Source organism: Lithobates pipiens, unplaced genomic scaffold, assembly GCF_037356315.1.
Source record: "Lithobates pipiens isolate NorthernLeopardFrog02 unplaced genomic scaffold, aLitPip1_a1.2 Scaffold_16, whole genome shotgun sequence".
Taxonomy (NCBI): domain Eukaryota; kingdom Metazoa; phylum Chordata; class Amphibia; order Anura; family Ranidae; genus Lithobates; species Lithobates pipiens.
Window position 1 is genome coordinate 612,783,534 of NW_027507748.1, and position 17,672 is coordinate 612,801,205.

The window sequence follows — 17,672 nt, forward strand, 5'->3', positions numbered from 1 at the left end:
TTTTTCCACTTGCTTGACACTATTCAATAATGTATTTTTTATTCCCTGTCCATTAAAGTGTATGGTAACCTAAAATATGAGATTACAGATATGAGAAAAAGAGGAATGGTAAAGCTGCTGCAAATTTTGAGTGATAGCAGCACTGGTATGTGATTTCAGCAGAAGCTGCCAATCACAAGGAGCCCCCCACTGGGGGCCACTTAGATAGAGAAATGCAGTGCTACTTAGCGGTCACGTGGCCACTTGTTAATTAAAAAAAAAAAAAAGATTTCCAAGTTTACTGTTGAACTCGAGTGCTATCTGAAAACAAATGTAAACCACACAAATAAGACAAATGTATTCACAGAGCTGCTGACACTGCAGCTTAGTTGTCAGTCAGTTTGAACCCATCTCTTCTGAGACAGAGATAAGTAAAACAAATGCATTTATAGGGCTGTTGATACAGTAGATAGATTGCCCATCAGTCTGTGAACAGTCTTTTCCCAAACAAAAATGTAATGAAACAAATGTATCCACAGAGCTGCTAATGTTACAGCTTTACCTGTCAATCCGTGCATGATCTCCTCCAAGATTTCCGGCACTGCCTGGACATACCTCACCCAATGGGTAGTTCTAGAAGTAGCTCATAATGTCCACAACAGTATACAGAATCACTTGCATGGCTTGGAAGAGTTTGTGCACAGGATTACAGCAATCAAGCTACATTTCTCAGCAATCCAGACACTTTAATTACCGGTAGTGATATTAAACCTTTCATTTTTGTTAAAGATGTATAGCTAAAGCTTTTTTGGCCATACTACTCCTGTAGGTCACAGGAAGGCACTTTCTCCTGCACTCCTGTGACCCAGATCCGTCCAGATGCCTGACCAGCAGCTGGCTCAGCCTCTCACATATACTTTACATATTCTACCCTGGTTCCTCCTCAGATTTTGACCATGCTTCTCTCCCTGCTACAACCACCACTGAGGTGGAGAAGCAGGGAGCCCCTGATGATGTTATATATGACAAAACAAGTAGAGCAGAGCTGGAACACATGCCAACCTGCATGGGCAACTGATTGCGGCCATCTTTGTTTCTGGCGGATAGATGTTTTTATCTATTTGAAGGGCCATTTTTTTCATCTTCCATGTAAGTGCAATTGTCCTAATAAATCTAGATTTTATCGCTGGTCTTCACTATGGAGAGTATTCTTTTCTTCCCTCATATTGAGCTGTGATGTACAAATGGTCTCAAAGTTTACATGCAATGGCATTGGTGTTTGAGGAGTGACAGATTGTTTCTAATGACATCCCATCCCATTCTGATGTCCGTGTTGCTTCCTCTGAGTGTTGCAAACATTTTGACTACTATGCTGGATATTTTATAAGTTCTGGTAAGCTCCCATCTACTTTCACTTAGTACTCACTGTTTAGGATCTGGAGGCTTTCTATCATCCACCAATATGGGACTGTAAAGTGATTCCCTTCTCCCAGTTGGTAACTTTCATGTCTTTGCACTCTTTTTATGGGTTTTATTAATGATATTTTTGTGTGTATATATATATATATATGAAAAGTAATTTTGCAACACATGAATAAATACACTTATTGATTGCACATTGAAGTAAACATTTTTAGCACTTATATTTATTAGCACCATTTATTGTATTATGTTGCATAATTTTTTGTAATATAAAAAGGTATTACGCTGCACTTTTTGGTTTGTACACTTGTATAGAGCTGACAATTTAAACAGCCCTTTACATTTTACAATGTGCATTCACATGTATCTCAGTTTCAAAATGTAAACCTAAATGTTCCAATTCACAAAAAAACAGTGAGATAAACTTACCATTTTCTTTCCGTAAGCGGGTAATGAACTTCTTTGGAGGAATCACTCCGACCTTCTTTTTCTGAGTGGCTATGCTGTGGAAGAGGTCTGCTAAGCAGGTGAGAAGATTTTCTTTTTTTCTCGGTTGGCTTTTGTATGCAAGGACTTTTTCCCGGAATGGGCGGCAGAAATAAAGTGCTTGAAGAACTGAGTTACAGTAGCAGGTGTTCCCAAACTGTGTGCAGAAAACCGAAACACAGTCAGTTATGTATGAAAAGCCAAACCTAAACTTTATTTACACAAAGAAATTGTAAATCCACCATACTCCCCCTCTCAAAACTTTGTAGGCAATTTGATTGGTTGCTGTTGCCACTTCCACTGTAGCCATCTCTTTAGTTATACAAGTGCATCTCATAAACTTAGAATTTCATCAAAATTTTGATGATTATGGCTTACAGCTAGTTAAAACCAAAAATTCAGTATCTCCGAAAATTAGATTATTATATAAGAGCAATAAAAAAAAAGGGATTTTTTTAATACAGAAATTTTGGCTTACTGAAAGCATGTACAGCACAGTATCCGCGCAATACTTGGTCGGGGCTCTTTTGCATGAATTACTGCATCAATGCAGCACGGTATAGAGGCAATCAGCCTGTGGCACTGCTGAGGCGTTATGGAAGCCCAGGTTGCTTTGATACCAACCTTCAGCCATTGTTGGGTCAGGTGTCCCTGATCTTCCTCTTGACAATACACCACAGATTCTCTGAAATCGGCATATCCATAAAGCTGGTCAGCAGAGGGAAGCATGAAGTGCTCTAGAATTTCCTGGTAGATAAATGCATTGACTTTGGACTTGATAAAACACAGTGGACCAACACCAGCAGATGACATGGCTCACCAAATTAGTACTTCATGCTTCTGTCTGCTGACCAGCTTTATGGAGATGCTGATTTCATTTTCCAGCAGGACTTGGCAATTGCCACACTGCCAAAAGTACCAATACCTGGTTTACAGGTAATGGTATCACTGTGCTTGATTGGCAATCTCACCAGACCTAAACACCATAGAGAATCCGTGGGGTATTGTCAAGAGGAAGATGAGAGACACCAGACCTAACAATGGAGATGAGCTGAAGGCCATTATTAAAGCAACCTGGGCTTCCCCAACAAAGCCACAGGCTGTTCGCCTCCATGATGCAGTAATTCATGCAAAAGGAGTCCCGACTAAGTATTAAGTGCATATTATACTGTACATGAACATACTTTTCCGTAAGCCAACATTTCTGTATTAAAAATCCTTTTTTTTTTTTATCTTGGTCTTATGTAATATTCAAATTTTCTAATACTGAATTTTGGGTTTTCATTAGCTGTAAGCTATAATCATCAAAAAGAAAATAAATAAATGCTTGAAATATATGATGTGTATGTAACGAATCTATATAATATAGGAGTCTCACTTTTTGAATTGAATTACTGAAATAAATTAACTTTTTGATGATATTCAAATTTTATGAGATGCACCTGTATTTCAACCTGCAGCAATATGCTACATTCATCTTCTATTAAGGGGTCAAAAAAGAAATTCCGCGTACACACGGGCGGACTGTATGGAGTACTTAGTCCGTCGAAACACATTTCAGCGGACAGTCCGCTCGTGTGCGGGCTTCAGCGGACTTTTTCAGCGTGCAGTCCGGCGTACTAAGAATTTCGGATTTTTCGAAATTTTGTCCGTCGTACTTTGGTTTCAGCGGACAATCTGCTCGTCAGTATGCTAGTTCGACGGACTAAGAATGGCGCATGCCCAGAAAGGATTTACACGGCGGAAGGGTGCTTTGCTGTGCATTGGACTTCCTATTTCTATTCCCGTCGTACGTGCTGTACACGTCATCGCGCAAGCTTTCGACGGACTGTTTGTGCATCCGTGTGTGGTCAAATCCGTTCAGTCGAAAGTACGACGGACTGTCCGTCGGATTGTATGACGAACTAAGTACGCCATACAGTCCGCTCGTGTGTACGCGGCAAAACAATTACAGACAGCTAATAATTTTTCATGTTGGGAGCAGGGGATGGTGTCCCTCCACCTGGCATTCCTCCCTACTGACCACCTTCACTGTCCCTTTTTGTCTAATTGAGAACACAGCAGCACAAGGGACACATTGCACTAAAGGCAAGTAATGTCTTGTCCTTGTTTTTTTTTCTTGGGATCAAATTGTAAATGTCTTTGCAGTTCTGTTTTCTCTTGGACTTGAAATGATCTAATTCTGTTGGTCACTGTCAAAAACAACTAAAATAAATCGACTGTAATTCAATGTTTTATTGCAATAAAACATAGAAACATCAAATGGGGGTATTCTTTAAAGAAATGTTTTATGCTTGTTGCATTTAACGTCTTAATGCTTTGCTTAGTAGTTTCTTACAGACTCTTTAATCTCATTGCAAGAACACCAGACAAGGTCTGTTTGACTGAAAACAACAAATTGCTGGCATAATTACATAAAACATCCACAATGATCCTGGTAACCAGAGCCCATGTGATCTTTTGCCTAAGACTTCACTTAAAGTAGCTAGGGAACCTTTTGTTATTATTCGTGGGAAGCGCAAGGTCCCCATTCTCTTACTCAAAAGGATGATGTGAGTGAACAATGCTGACAGGTGCTCTATTATTTCATGTAAATTGCGTATTTTAATGCAAGATCAGTTTTAGGAAATTGGTTTTCTATACACTTGTGCTTCCCACACAAGCCTTTCCCCACCAGTGTATGTTTGGCGTATAACTTCATAAGCACAGGTGCGGTTTACTGCTTGTCAGCAATGCTAGCTGTAAACAAAATGAGGATCTCTATTGTGAAAATTATTATAGGGTATAGTTTATACATTTAATTATTTTGTTCCGTATACATGTATCTTTGATTTTAAACTTCTTCCTGACCATGTAATGCATATATCCAGAGACAGACAAAGTGGGCCTGAATGCCCAGCCTCCGCATAATAGCATCCACAGTGGTCTGAGTGCCCGCTTACTGCACACTCCCCTAGATGACTCTGACAGCACTCAGTCACAGCTTCTAATAGGGAGCCAATGAATGGGCTCCTGATCAAGAGGCCACTCTGACAGTCAATCACAGCAGTCATATGATCGGGAAGCCACTCAGCCACCCAGCATTGAAGTCAAATAAAGGGCAACCAGGTTGCTACGTGAAGGCGTTAATATACAAAAATGTATAATTTTACAAACAGACTGACAATGACAGGGGTCTAAACAACATAGAACACTGGCAAGGAGTTTGACCAGTTAGGGTACATTTTCATTAGGTTTCTTTATAGATAAAAATGTAAGCATTGTAAGCTCCCCAGGCAGTGTTATGGCTTTTCCCAACCCTATTTGTTCTGCCAGACAGCTTGGTCGCCTTGCTAATATAGAGAGAAAAATAAATAAAGTGAAATAAAGAAAAGCATACTACCATTAAAAGTGATTATAAGGGTTCGTCTTTGTTTTTGTTTTTTTAAATAACTAACATCTACTTACCTTCACTGTGCAGCTTGTTTTGCCCCAAACCTTGTCTTCTGGGGTCCCCTGGCGGCTCTCGCGGCTCCTCCCCCTAGGAGAAGCACTCTCCTGAGGGGGGTTACTTTGCGGGCGCACTCCTGAGTCCAGTATTCAGCGCCCATAGCCGCCGAATGTATGACTTGGCCTCGCCCCCGACACCTGCATCATTGGATTTGATTGACAGCAGTGGGAGCCAATAGCTGCACTGCTATCAATCTATCCAATCAAGAGCTGAGATCCCTCGGGCAGAGAGACAGCATGTCTACGCCGGGTCAAGTTCCAGGGCTCAGGGTGGGGGGTGGGTTTGGTGGGTGTGGGGGGGGGGGGCACTGCCAGGTGTTTTTTCACAAAAGCACAAAGGTTTACAACCCCTTTAACATTGCTGAATAGAGGTATCAGAACATAAGGTCCTGTGCACATCTAGACAGGTGCAATAGAGCGCATAAGTTTTTATTAGGGAATGCACTGTCGGAAGGGAATCACGTGACATCATCCGCGGCCAACATTGATCCATACTATATACGCTCGTATACTGTATACTGGGTCACGGTGTCATGTTTGTACGTTTTTATTCCTTTTTATTGCAATAAAAAAAACTGTCCATAGTAGAGAGCACTATATACCTTTTTTATTGCATGACAATTGTGGTATTGGAGAGTCTGTTCCTTTTGCTTGGAGGAGCTTGGAGTGCAGAGAGAGGGATCCTTCCTGCTAGTCCAACCTGGTGATTTCATGCACTGACACAGCGAGATTTACACCATTTGGGGAAAGCGCCTATGACCTCATCTCTCTAGGGGTCCACTTTGGAAGGTGAGCTACTAGTATTACCAGTGGTGGAGGTTCTTCAGAAAGTCACCTGCATGATCGTTTTAACAGCACTGTTTTTGGACACTTACAATTGGTGCTTGCGATTAGCTAAATTAACTTTATTTGCATATGTTTTCTCCTTAGCGTTGCACTGTTTTATTAATTTTCTTTTCAATGGGCTGCCCAGCATGTAAAATATGCACAAAAGAAGAGCATGGCCCTTTTTAAAAATGGTGCTATGCCAAAATGCAAGGAACTTTGTTACCATGGATTTTAGCATGCGCTCACACACATTATTAACATGCATGAGGGTGCCATCCATTAAGATTTAACAGCAGCAGCGACACCTGAAAAAAGGCTGCACATTTCTGTGTGTTTTGGGAATGTGCACGATTTTGCTTGCGTTCCAACAACGCACAAATGTGAACCAGGAAACACGCTCCTTTGTGTGAACTGGCACGCTTCTGTTGTGGACGGTGCTGTGATGAGCACGGCTTGCTCTCACTGCCTGCCCATCTCCAACATCTTCCCTCTTTCCTGTGCCGCCTCGTCAATGCAGCCCTGTCAGTGCCACCTCCTCAGCACACATCAGTGAAGCCTCACTGCCCATCAGTTCAGCCTGCTAGTACCACCCCATCGGCACCCATTAGCACAGCCTCATCAGTGCCCACCAGTGCAGCCTCATCCGTGCCCATCAGTGCAGCCTACTAGTACCACACCTCATCAATGCCCATCAGTGAAGAAGAAAAGTTACTCATTTGCAAAATCTTATAACAAACGCTTGCTTGGGACCAGGCGTGAGCAATTCTTATTGCAGTTCTGGGTGCTGGGCAGCTGATTTAAAAAAATTGACTCCTAATTTTTTTAGCTAGCTCTTAGATTCCAAGCAAAAAATGTCCTGCATTATACAATTTTCTTATTCAATTACCGTTAGATTTACCTTCAACTATGTAGTGTAAGGGCCTGCCTGATAGCATACTGAAAGTGTTTAAGGTTGACCTCATACTATTTGGTTTTTAGGGGTGCAACGGCTCGTCACCGATCCGTGACCCGAACAGGTCACCCTGTTCAGATCGGCACACGCCGCGTTTTGCAGAGTGCTCCGCAGCCTCGGCCTTAAGAAAGGCCATGGCTTCGGCCTAGCTCCGGAGTGGCGGCCATCTTGGTGCACCCGTTGGCGGTTTACAATGTGATCGCTCCATCAAATGACGGAGCGATCACTTGTAAACAAACCGGCGTCATGAGAACGCTGGTTCCTAACTCCCCTCGGTGTACAGATCTGCACAGTGGAGGGGAGAGATCGGATGACAGCAGTGCCATGGGCTGGATCTGTAGTGCCCACAGCGCTGCTCTGTAACAATTGCAGTCACAGCCATCCTCCAACACAGTGCCAATACCCAGCCAATACCCAGCCAATATTACAGTGGGGGAGATGACGTGGATATTACAGTGGGGGAGATGTATATTACAGTGGGGACTATATGGTGATGGACTTTTCACAGGTTTTTGAAAATTCAATTATTATTTGCTGATCCGAAAAATGATCCGATCAGTGACTCTGATCCGAGGAACGATCCGATCCGTGAGTTTTTTGATCAGTTGCACCATGGTTCACTGGTAGTAAATGTGCAACAATTCTGATAGAGTTAATTACAGCCAGCCCGGCAGAGTATGCAATTGTACGTGTGATTATCTAATGACGGCAGATGATTACAATTTGGTTGCTTGATACAGCCTTCTTATTTCCTAGTAGTTCCTTTTGCACTAACTGCAGTTTGGCCACTTTGGACTTTAGAGGGCGATATGAATCTCTATATGTCTGTTCCGGACAATGCTATACCATTTAAGCACTTCTAATATTTAAGGTGCCTATGGTGGTCACAACATCATAATTAGATTGTCTACCATTTTTTCTGGGGTGTGATTCCTGGTGGGGAGTAGCGGGGTAACATGTCCTAGAACCTTTTAAATTTTATCTCTACAGTGTATTTATTATTCACCCTGGCTGGATTAACCAGCGATTTGTATTTCACCAATAAAGCTTTATAAATTTGTCATTAATACCATGGTTGATTCTCCCGTTGATTGCCTTTTTTGTTCATATATAGTTTATGGCTTTCAGGGAGGTATCCCGCCAGACTGATGATACGGTATATACATAAATATTTTTTTAAAACAATACTTAATGAATGTGGATTCTGATTTTTTTCTAGATATAAAGCGTCTTAACTGCATGCACTGATCAGCACTGGATTGAAGGTGAGAGCTCCATGCACAATATACTACTGTATCTATACAAATATATATATATATATATATATATATATATATATATATATATATATATATATATATATATATATATATATATATATATATATATATATATATACATATATATATATATACATACACACACATATACACGTTTTAACACACTGGGATCCACTTACGTTTACTAAACCAAAATAGTGCTCATTCACTGGAAACTGTTCCGGTCCAATCTCTTTCTCTAAAGCCGAGGCATTGGCGCCCTAGGAGAAAAAGAAAAATATATATCATTATAGAAGCTGGACACTGCTTGTATCACAATGCAGGTTAGGAAATATATTATTATATTAAAAAAATATATAATAGGTTGAACAAATGCATTTTAACAATCCCCTATTGTTTCCAATCTAAAAATCCCAATAGCTGGCAGAATGCGGCTAAAGAGCAGCTCAAGATCCCCAGAAATCCAGTGAATAACCCCTATCAAACCACACCGCTCATTTGTTACTGTAGACACAGTTTTGGGATAACACACTTGAGCAGCATGTACACCAGACTAATCACTCGCTTACTCCTGTGCACAGGTAGAGGCCGATTGCAGCACAAGCGCTAAGGCATCATTTGATGGGTGTCCTGCTGGGACAGGAATGTGTTTAAGGGCTGAAAGAAGCTCTTGCTTTAAAATTTTAAGAACTCTTCTCCGGCTTGAGATAAATGATTTCAGTACAGAAACAGGATGTGGTTACAAATCAGAATGCTGGTCTGAGAGATTCTTTTTGATCTCTGGTTGATGTGTGCTGCTGAGCTGTCTAGACATAACCCACTCGCAGAGGCCCAAACGTTCACCAAAGAATGCAGCACTTCATGCTGGGCCAAGAGAGAAAAGAAAAAATCAAGGTTGTTCAGAGAATCAGATTGTAGAACCACAACCATAATAACATGTTATGCTTATCAATGATTTCTGGCCTATTCAATCATCTGTGTCTTATTAACTGGAATGTCATTTCCAAGGTGCCAGGCTATAGCTGTGCACACAGGGGGTTAGCGAATACCACACTGCAAACAGAATTTACCTCTATGGTAACTGCACATTCTTGTACAAACTACATTATGTGTCATTCTTGGATATATTCAAAACAAGTTTGATTGTATATTTGGGCACTAAAGAGATAAGCTTTTTTGACAGCGACGCCAATTGATATGCCAAGAAGAATGGGCAGTGTGTATACAGGCATGAACCAGACAATGCAGTCACTGAAAATCTTCAATGAAAGATGAAATGATTGAAGCTCCAGCCTAACACTGATGTGAATGGGTGACAAGATATGTGTATACTATATACATTATACAAGGGTGGAATTACACATAGTTTAGCAGGGATCGGCCGAATTTCAATCTATGTATGAGCAAGTCTGTACAAAAGTTGATCTACTTCTGCACAACCAGCCTGACAGATTTACTCTGCTCAATTGGCACCGCAAGACATAGCCAGCAGCGCTGATCAGTGTATTCTGACGGTGGAAATGTCTCCCCACTGTCAGAATACAATAACTCAGGTAGGAGGATTCCCCCCATCCACAGCAAGTATATGGGTGGGGGAATCGAGTCATTATTTTTGTCGTTCAACCTGCTAAGAGCCCTTTCACACCAACCTGATGCAAGCAATAATGCGCATTGCATTAAGACAGACCATTCATTGAATGCACCACCATTTTTGCAATGCAGCCAGGGTGGATTTGATTTAAATCAAAATTTAAATCACTAGTAAAAAAGGCTTGATTAACCACTTGCTTACTGGGCACTTAAACCCCCCTCATGCCCAGACCAATTTTCAGCTTTCAGCGCTGATGCACTTTGAATGACAATTGCGCGGGCATACAACACTGTACCCAAATGAAATTTTTACAATTTTTTCCCCACAAATAGAGCTTTCTTTTGGTGGTATTTAATTACAGCTGGGAGTTTTATTTTTTGCTAAACAAACAAAAAAAGATGCAAAAAAAAAAAAAAAAATCATGTTTAATAGTTTATTATAAAATTTTGCAAGCAGGTAATTTTTCTCCTTCATTGAAGTGCGCTGATGAGGCGGCTCTGATAGGCTGCACTGGTGGGCACTGATAGGCATAGTTAAGGCGGCACTAATAGGCACAGATAAGGTGGCACCGTTAGGCACAGATAAGGCAGTACTGATGGGCACAGATAAGGCAGCACTGATGGGCAAAGTTGGGCACAGATAAGATGGCACGGATGGGTGGCACTAAGGGGCACTAATAGGTACCACTGATAGATGGGACTGATGGGCACTGATAGGTGGCACTGCTGGGCGGCACTGATGGGCACGGATATGTGGCACTGGGGTGCAGCACCATTGTTGAGGCAGATTGTGGGCACTGATGGGTGGCACTGTGGGCACTGCTGGGTGGCACTGACGGGGGGCACTTATTTTTTAATGAGGTGGCACTGGCAGGGGGCAGGTGGGCACTGGCAGGGCTGGCCGTGATCTGGACTGATGTCCCGATAACGGCCGCCGGTGATCGGCTTTTTTTTTTTCTCCTAGCGCTGTCAGCGCGAGGAGGAATAATAGGCGATTACCGGCTCCGTTGTATCACATGATCAGCTGTCATTGGCTGACAGCTGATTACGTGGTAAGGGGTCGGGATTGACCCCTTGCTCGGATCAGTGATCAGGCGAGTCTCATAGACTCGGCGATCACAGAGCGTGCCGCGCGCGCCCCTCAGGGGGCGCGCAGGCCGCTCGTGCACGGGACGACGTCAATAGACGTAGTCCCGGCAAAGGAGGTCCGCGCTGTAGCCATCATTCGGCTATAGCGCGGGTCTCAAGTGGTTAAAAACAACTTGATTTAATTCATAATTTTTAAAGAGCAAAGGTCATCTCTGTCCCGCTGTTGACTTACCGACAGTCCAGACGGGTTTGTAAATAGCATTACCAAAATGCCCTGCCCATTGCAATGAATGGGCAGCACCTCCAAAGTTAAAAAGCAGGATTTGTTAAAAATTTTTGGGGGTAAAAAGTGCCGTGCTAAGCAGCCGAAAAGGGCCAGTAAAACTAACAGCGCTTTAGCGCTAACGGCCGGGTGCTGCCAGTGTGAAAGGGGTCTTAAGCTGGCCATATATGTATTGAAATTTGGCCAGTTTTTCAGAAACCGACTGAATTTTGATCCGTATGCAGCCCACTCTGTTCAATGTAAGCTGGTCATTGGACCTACTTTTGTTGAAAATCCTGCTGGAAAACCAGAATTTGATCAGTGCATGCAGCCAATGGGCTGCAGCTCTGATCAGTGTATTCTGATAGTGGGGGAAAATTTCTCCCTCCACCTTGAATGTGTGGATGGGGAAATGTTTTTTTTTTTTCGCCATGTATGGCCAACTTTATACAGTAAAGTCTAATTAGGGTATTTGTATTTAAAAAAATATATTCAAATCAGGGTGTCCAACGGTATGTGGCCCAAGATGGCTATGAATGCGACCCAAAACAAAAATCGTAAAATCTTAAATATTTGATTTTTGTTTTGTTTCATTTAAAAGATGAAGCACACAAATGGGAAAATTAGAACCAAAATATCTGAAGAGCACCTTGAGAATTGCTACATCCATCAATCCAGATATCGATGCATTACTTTATTTAAAACAGTGTCAAATATCTAGGGCTGAAACAACTAATCAATTAATCGATTATGAAATTAATCGATTACTATTTTCATAATCGATTAATCGGCTAGTAACATAATGGGGTTAAAAAAAAAAATGAGCCCTTTATAGTAAAAAAAAGAAGGAGCAAATTGCTACTCTAAATATTACTTTCACAGTTCTACAGTAAAAAAATGAACCCCTTACAATAGTGATTATCTGCTTTTTTTGTACTATAAAGGGCTATTTTTAGTTTTTTTTTAAACCCATTATGTTACTAAACGTCTTAGCCCTTGTACACACGGTCGGAGAATCCGTCGGAATGTGTCCTATCGGTCCGTGTTGTCGGATAATCCGACTGTGTGTGGTATGCATCGGACTGATTCCGTCGGAATATCCGTTGGACCCAATTTTCCAACATGTTGGAAATATTTTCCGACAAACTGGTCCGATCGGACATACTCCGATCATGTGTAGAGAATTTTGATCGGACCAAGTGCCACGCATGCTCAGATCAAATTCCTACATCAAAGCTATTGGCTACTAGCCTGAACGTAGTCTCATCGTAACGAAATTACGTCATCATGTTCTGAACTATTGGATTTTTCGACAACTTTGTCCGACCGTGTGTATGCAACAGTTTCGGACAAGATCCGACGGATTTGGTTGTCGAAATCTCCGACCGTGTGTACAAGGGCTTAGACCTGGTTCACATCTGTGTGTTTTTTGGTGCTTTTTGCAGAAACGCACTACAGTTCAGTTACATTGTTTCCTATGGGACACGTTCACATTCATGCTTTTTTCAGCCACTGTGTATTTGGAAAGGGCCAGGGACTTTTTTTTTTTTTTTTTACACGCAAAACAGTGTTTTTTTTTTTGGTTCAATATAGTTCAATGGAAAAGCTGCAGAAACGCATGTAATGCGTTTTTGCAGCAGTTAGTGTTTTTTAATCTGCCCAACAAACAAATTGGCCAAAAAAAAAAAAGCAAAAACGCAAATTGCACCAAAATCACAGAATTCAAAACTCACAGCAAAAAGCACTGCAGAAACAGATCAAAAGCAAACTGCATAGGTGCGTACCGAGCTTTATGCTGGCCACTTTGTACATTCGCTGAATGAAAGAATGTTGTTTGTTTGAAATTTTCACTTGTTTTTAACATTCTGTTTTTAAAATGAATATAATTTCTGAACGAAAACCACATACACTGTCTGAAAATTCCTTTGACCAAAAAGTTTTCTATTATTTCCAAATTTTCACTGTGGTTGAAAACGAATGTCGGTTTGACCCCACTAACAATTAGAAAATTGAACGAACGTTCTTAAAATTACATTTTTTTTGGAGGAAGACATTGTTTGTTTTTTAAATAATTATTTTTTATGCGCATCTGATATTTACCAGATTCACCCTTTAATAGTATATACAGCATATGTCTCCTCTAATAATATATACACTATAGATCTCCTCTAATAGTATATACACTATATATCCTCTAATAGTATATACAGTATATATCTCCTCTAATAGTATATACACTATATATCCTCTAATAGTATATACAGTATATATCTCCTCTAATAGTATATATCTCCTCCAATAGTATATATCTCCACTAATAGTATATACAGTATATCTCTTCTGTTTGTTATTCTCAGAGTGGATCAGAAATTTTGCTCCTTAACCATATAGTTTGTTATTTATATTTACCACTGCATAGAGATATTTAAGAATAAATTGACTTATTTTTTAAAACTTTACAAATTAACTAAATTATACACCACAATTTTTTTTTTAAGGTTATTAACCGATTAATCAAAACAATAAATCGGCCAACTTTTGTTAGTTGCAGCCCTACAAATATCACACTAGTTTTAAGTTGCACTCTTTTACTTTTATAATAAAAAACATTACCAAAATAAAATAAAATTAAAATTAGTTTTATTACTCAGATGACATTATCTATATCAGTGATCGTTCACTTGTGATCGGCCCAACTTTTTCTGTTGTTATTGTATTTTATGTGTGGCTCAAGACAATTCCTCCTTTTAATGTGGCCCAGGAAAGTCAAAAGGTTGGACACCCCCGGATTTAAAATGGTGTATTAATGATTAAAGAGTTCCATTAATTGGTTACTTTTATATCTGCCTAGAGTTCAAATCAGGGCAAATAAAAAACTGCGTCTAGGATTCCAAAAAACAGAAAATATTCTTAGGATTTCCAACAATTTTAAAGTATATGGGTGGTTATGCTGATTACTTAGTGGAATGCCAACAAACACACTCAAATGTATCTAGCATTCTCTTCACATAAACAGAACGTGTTTTTTTAGCTACATGTAGTACAAGCTGGAATGGGATTTTTCCATAGTAATGCACTCTAGTTACCTTGCATTCAAGAGAGAGCGAGAGAAGAGAATTAATGCAGCAGAGTGAAAAAGTGCGTATTAAACTGATATATAATATTTTTCAAGTTCCTAACCTTTCATGACAAGTTAATGAGATCCCCGTGGAAATAAGGTAATTACTATCTGTCTGTTTACCACATGTCCCCAGCTGTACAAGATAAGTCATAGCGCAAAAGACAATTGTAAAGATTTATTATGAGATACTTGAAGATCAAACTACTAACTGCTGTAACCAATTTATGGATGAGATAAAAAACAAACAAAAACAAAAATGCACCCACTGTCACATTTTAAAAACAGAATGAATGAATGAATGAAACTACACGTCCCATCTGCCACCCTGGTAGACAGCTTGTAGTTCTCAAACTACCAAGGCACTCATCAGCGCCTTCCTAATTCATTAAAGTCTTCCTGTAGCGTAGAAACTGTCTGCCAGTATGGAGGTAAGAGCAGGCAGCTGTAAGAAGTGTCTCCAGGATCCTGGCATTACACCCACAGTCTACTGATAGGGTGCAAAGCTTTACAGGCTTCATGGTAAAATAAAATATGAATGCACATTTTGTTTTGTGCAAAATCATGGGCATTTATTCATTTTTTTTGAACTTCGCATTTAAGCTGACACTTTTGACCCCCTTCAAAAGCAAATGCAAAAATTCCCTGCACTCAACCGGTCTGATCTGTCTTCTATACAGAGCCCCAAATTCCCCTACATAGGACTGGAAGGCTACTTTCACACTGGGGCATTGGGGGCCGCTTTACCATAGTTTTTGCAGAGGTTTTTGCCCAAAAAAGGGTTAAAACCGTCCGCAAATCTGCGCTTTGCTGGTGGTGCTACCCATTGATTTCAAGGGCGCTTTAGGAGTGGTGTATATACCGCTCCTACAGCGCTACAAAGATGCGGCTTGCAAGACTTTTTTTTTACTGTCCTGCCAGCGCATATCCATGTAAATAATGCATATAATTATGTTTGTGGTCGAGGTCCAACTAGGGGCCCGGGTGAGGGAGACAGCGGGGTGGTCCAAGAGGGCAACTCGCATTGATCATCTGTGAGGATACATGGAGAGCCTTCTTTGCTGTGTTTCTTGGCCAGTAGGTCATAGGGTTGGGAAAGAGTTGGCACTAATCTACTAATGACTTTAGGAGGGTGAATAGTTATGCACATTTACCTTTTCTGTTATTTTATCCTATTTGTCGTTTGCTTCACAATAAAAAAAAAAAAAACACCTTCAAAGTCGTGGGCATGTTCTGTAAATTAACCAATTAAGGATCGAGCCTCTTTTTTAGATGTGTTGTTTACAAGTTAAAAACATTTTTTTTTGCTAGAAAATGACTTGGAACCCCCAAAACATTATACATTTTTTTCTAACACTCTACAGAATAAAATGGCGGTCATTGCAATACTTTCTCTGTCACACCGTATTTGAGCAGCGGTGTTACAAGCGCATTTTTTTTGGAAAAAACATGTCACGCTTCAAAATTGAGCCCGCTCGTGGAATGGCGACAAACTTTTACCCTTTAAAATCTCCTATGGGCAGAAGTGACGTTTTGACATCGCTTACGCCCTGCAATGTCATGTAGATGGTTGGGGGCCATCTTCCCCTCACTCGTCTCTATGCCCGCCACAGAGAGGACCCGATCACCCCCGCGGGCTCTTTAACTTGTAGCGGACCGCCGGCCCAACACGAGGATACCGGGGTTATGTCAGCTAGCTTAATTAACTAATTCCAGGTTGTAAGGCCACAAAACACAAAAAATGGCAAGGGGGGGTGAATACTTTTGTAAGGCACTATAGGAATTAGGGGTGCAACGGATCAAAAAACTCATGGATCGGATCGTTCCTCGAATCAGAGTCACGGATCGGATCATTTTTTGAATCAGAAAATAATAATTGAATTTGCAAAAACCTGTGAAAATTCCACCACCATATAGTCCCCACTGTAATATCCACATCATCTCTCCCAGTGTAATGGACATCTCCCCCACTGTAATATTGGCTGAGCATGGCTGGGTACCGGCAGAGCATGGCTGGGTACCGGCAGAGCATGGCTGGGTACCGGCAGAGCATGGCTGGGTACCGGCAGAGCATGGCTGGGTACCGGCAGAGCATGGCTGGGTACCGGCAGAGCATGGCTGGGTACCGGCAGAGCATGGCTGGGTACCGGCAGAGCATGGCTGGGTACCGGCAGAGCATGGCTGGGTACCGGCAGAGCATGGCTGGGTACCGGCAGAGCATGGCTGGGTACCGGCAGAGCATGGCTGGGTACCGGCAGAGCATTGGCTGGGTACCGGCAGAGCATTGGCTGGGTACCGGCAGAGCATTGGCTGGGTACCGGCAGAGCATTGGCTGGGTACCGGCAGAGCATTGGCTGGGTACCGGCAGAGCATTGGCTGGGTACCGGCAGAGCATTGGCTGGGTACCGGCAGAGCATTGGCTGGGTACCGGCAGAGCATTGGCTGGGTACCGGCAGAGCATTGGCTGGGTACCGGCAGAGCATTGGCTGGGTACCGGCAGAGCATTGGCTGGGTACCGGCAGAGCATTGGCTGGGTACCGGCAGAGCATTGGCTGGGTACCGGCAGAGCATTGGCTGGGTACCGGCAGAGCATTGGCTGGGTACCGGCAGAGCATTGGCTGGGTACTGCAGAGTATTGGCAGGGTATTGCAGAGTATGGATGGATGGAGGGATGGCTGAGCATGGATGGATGGATGTGATTGCAATGGTCACTGAGCAACGCTGTGGGCACTACAGATCCAGCACACATTGCCGCTTCCATCCGATCTCTCCCCTCCACTGTACAGATCAGTACACCGAGGGGAGAGAGGAACTGGCGTCACTTGATTACAAGTGATCACTCCGTCATTTGACTGAGCGATCCCATTGTAAACGGCCGCCGGGTGTACCAAGATGGCCGCCACTCCGGAGCTAGGCCGAGGCAGCGGAGCGCTCCGCGGATCGCGGGGGGGGGGGGCCAATCCAAACAGGTTGACCTGCTTGGATCACGGATCGGTAACGATCCATTGCACCCCTAGTAGGAATATATACAATTCTGCATCTGGCTGGACCCCCTTCCCCTACACTTTTCTCTACACCCTTTTCCTATTATTGTAAGTACTGTGCTTCTAGACTCACCATTCTCAACTCCTAAATTGGAGCACCTTTCCAATTCCCCCTCCACTTCTCTACTGTTTC

General features: G+C 42.0%; 1 protein-coding gene across 1 annotated transcript in view; it reads right to left on the reverse strand.

Annotated features, from left to right (window-relative positions):
- Nucleotides 1–17,672, reverse strand: part of USP12 (ubiquitin specific peptidase 12) — a 126,688-nt gene that overhangs the window by 54,241 nt on the left and 54,775 nt on the right. The window contains exons 2-3 of the mRNA XM_077484062.1: nt 8,616–8,696; nt 1,831–2,044 (exon numbers count right to left, since the gene is read on the reverse strand). Coding sequence (XP_077340188.1) covers nt 1,831–2,044; nt 8,616–8,696 — 295 coding nt within the window. The remainder of the gene's footprint in view (nt 1–1,830; nt 2,045–8,615; nt 8,697–17,672) is intronic.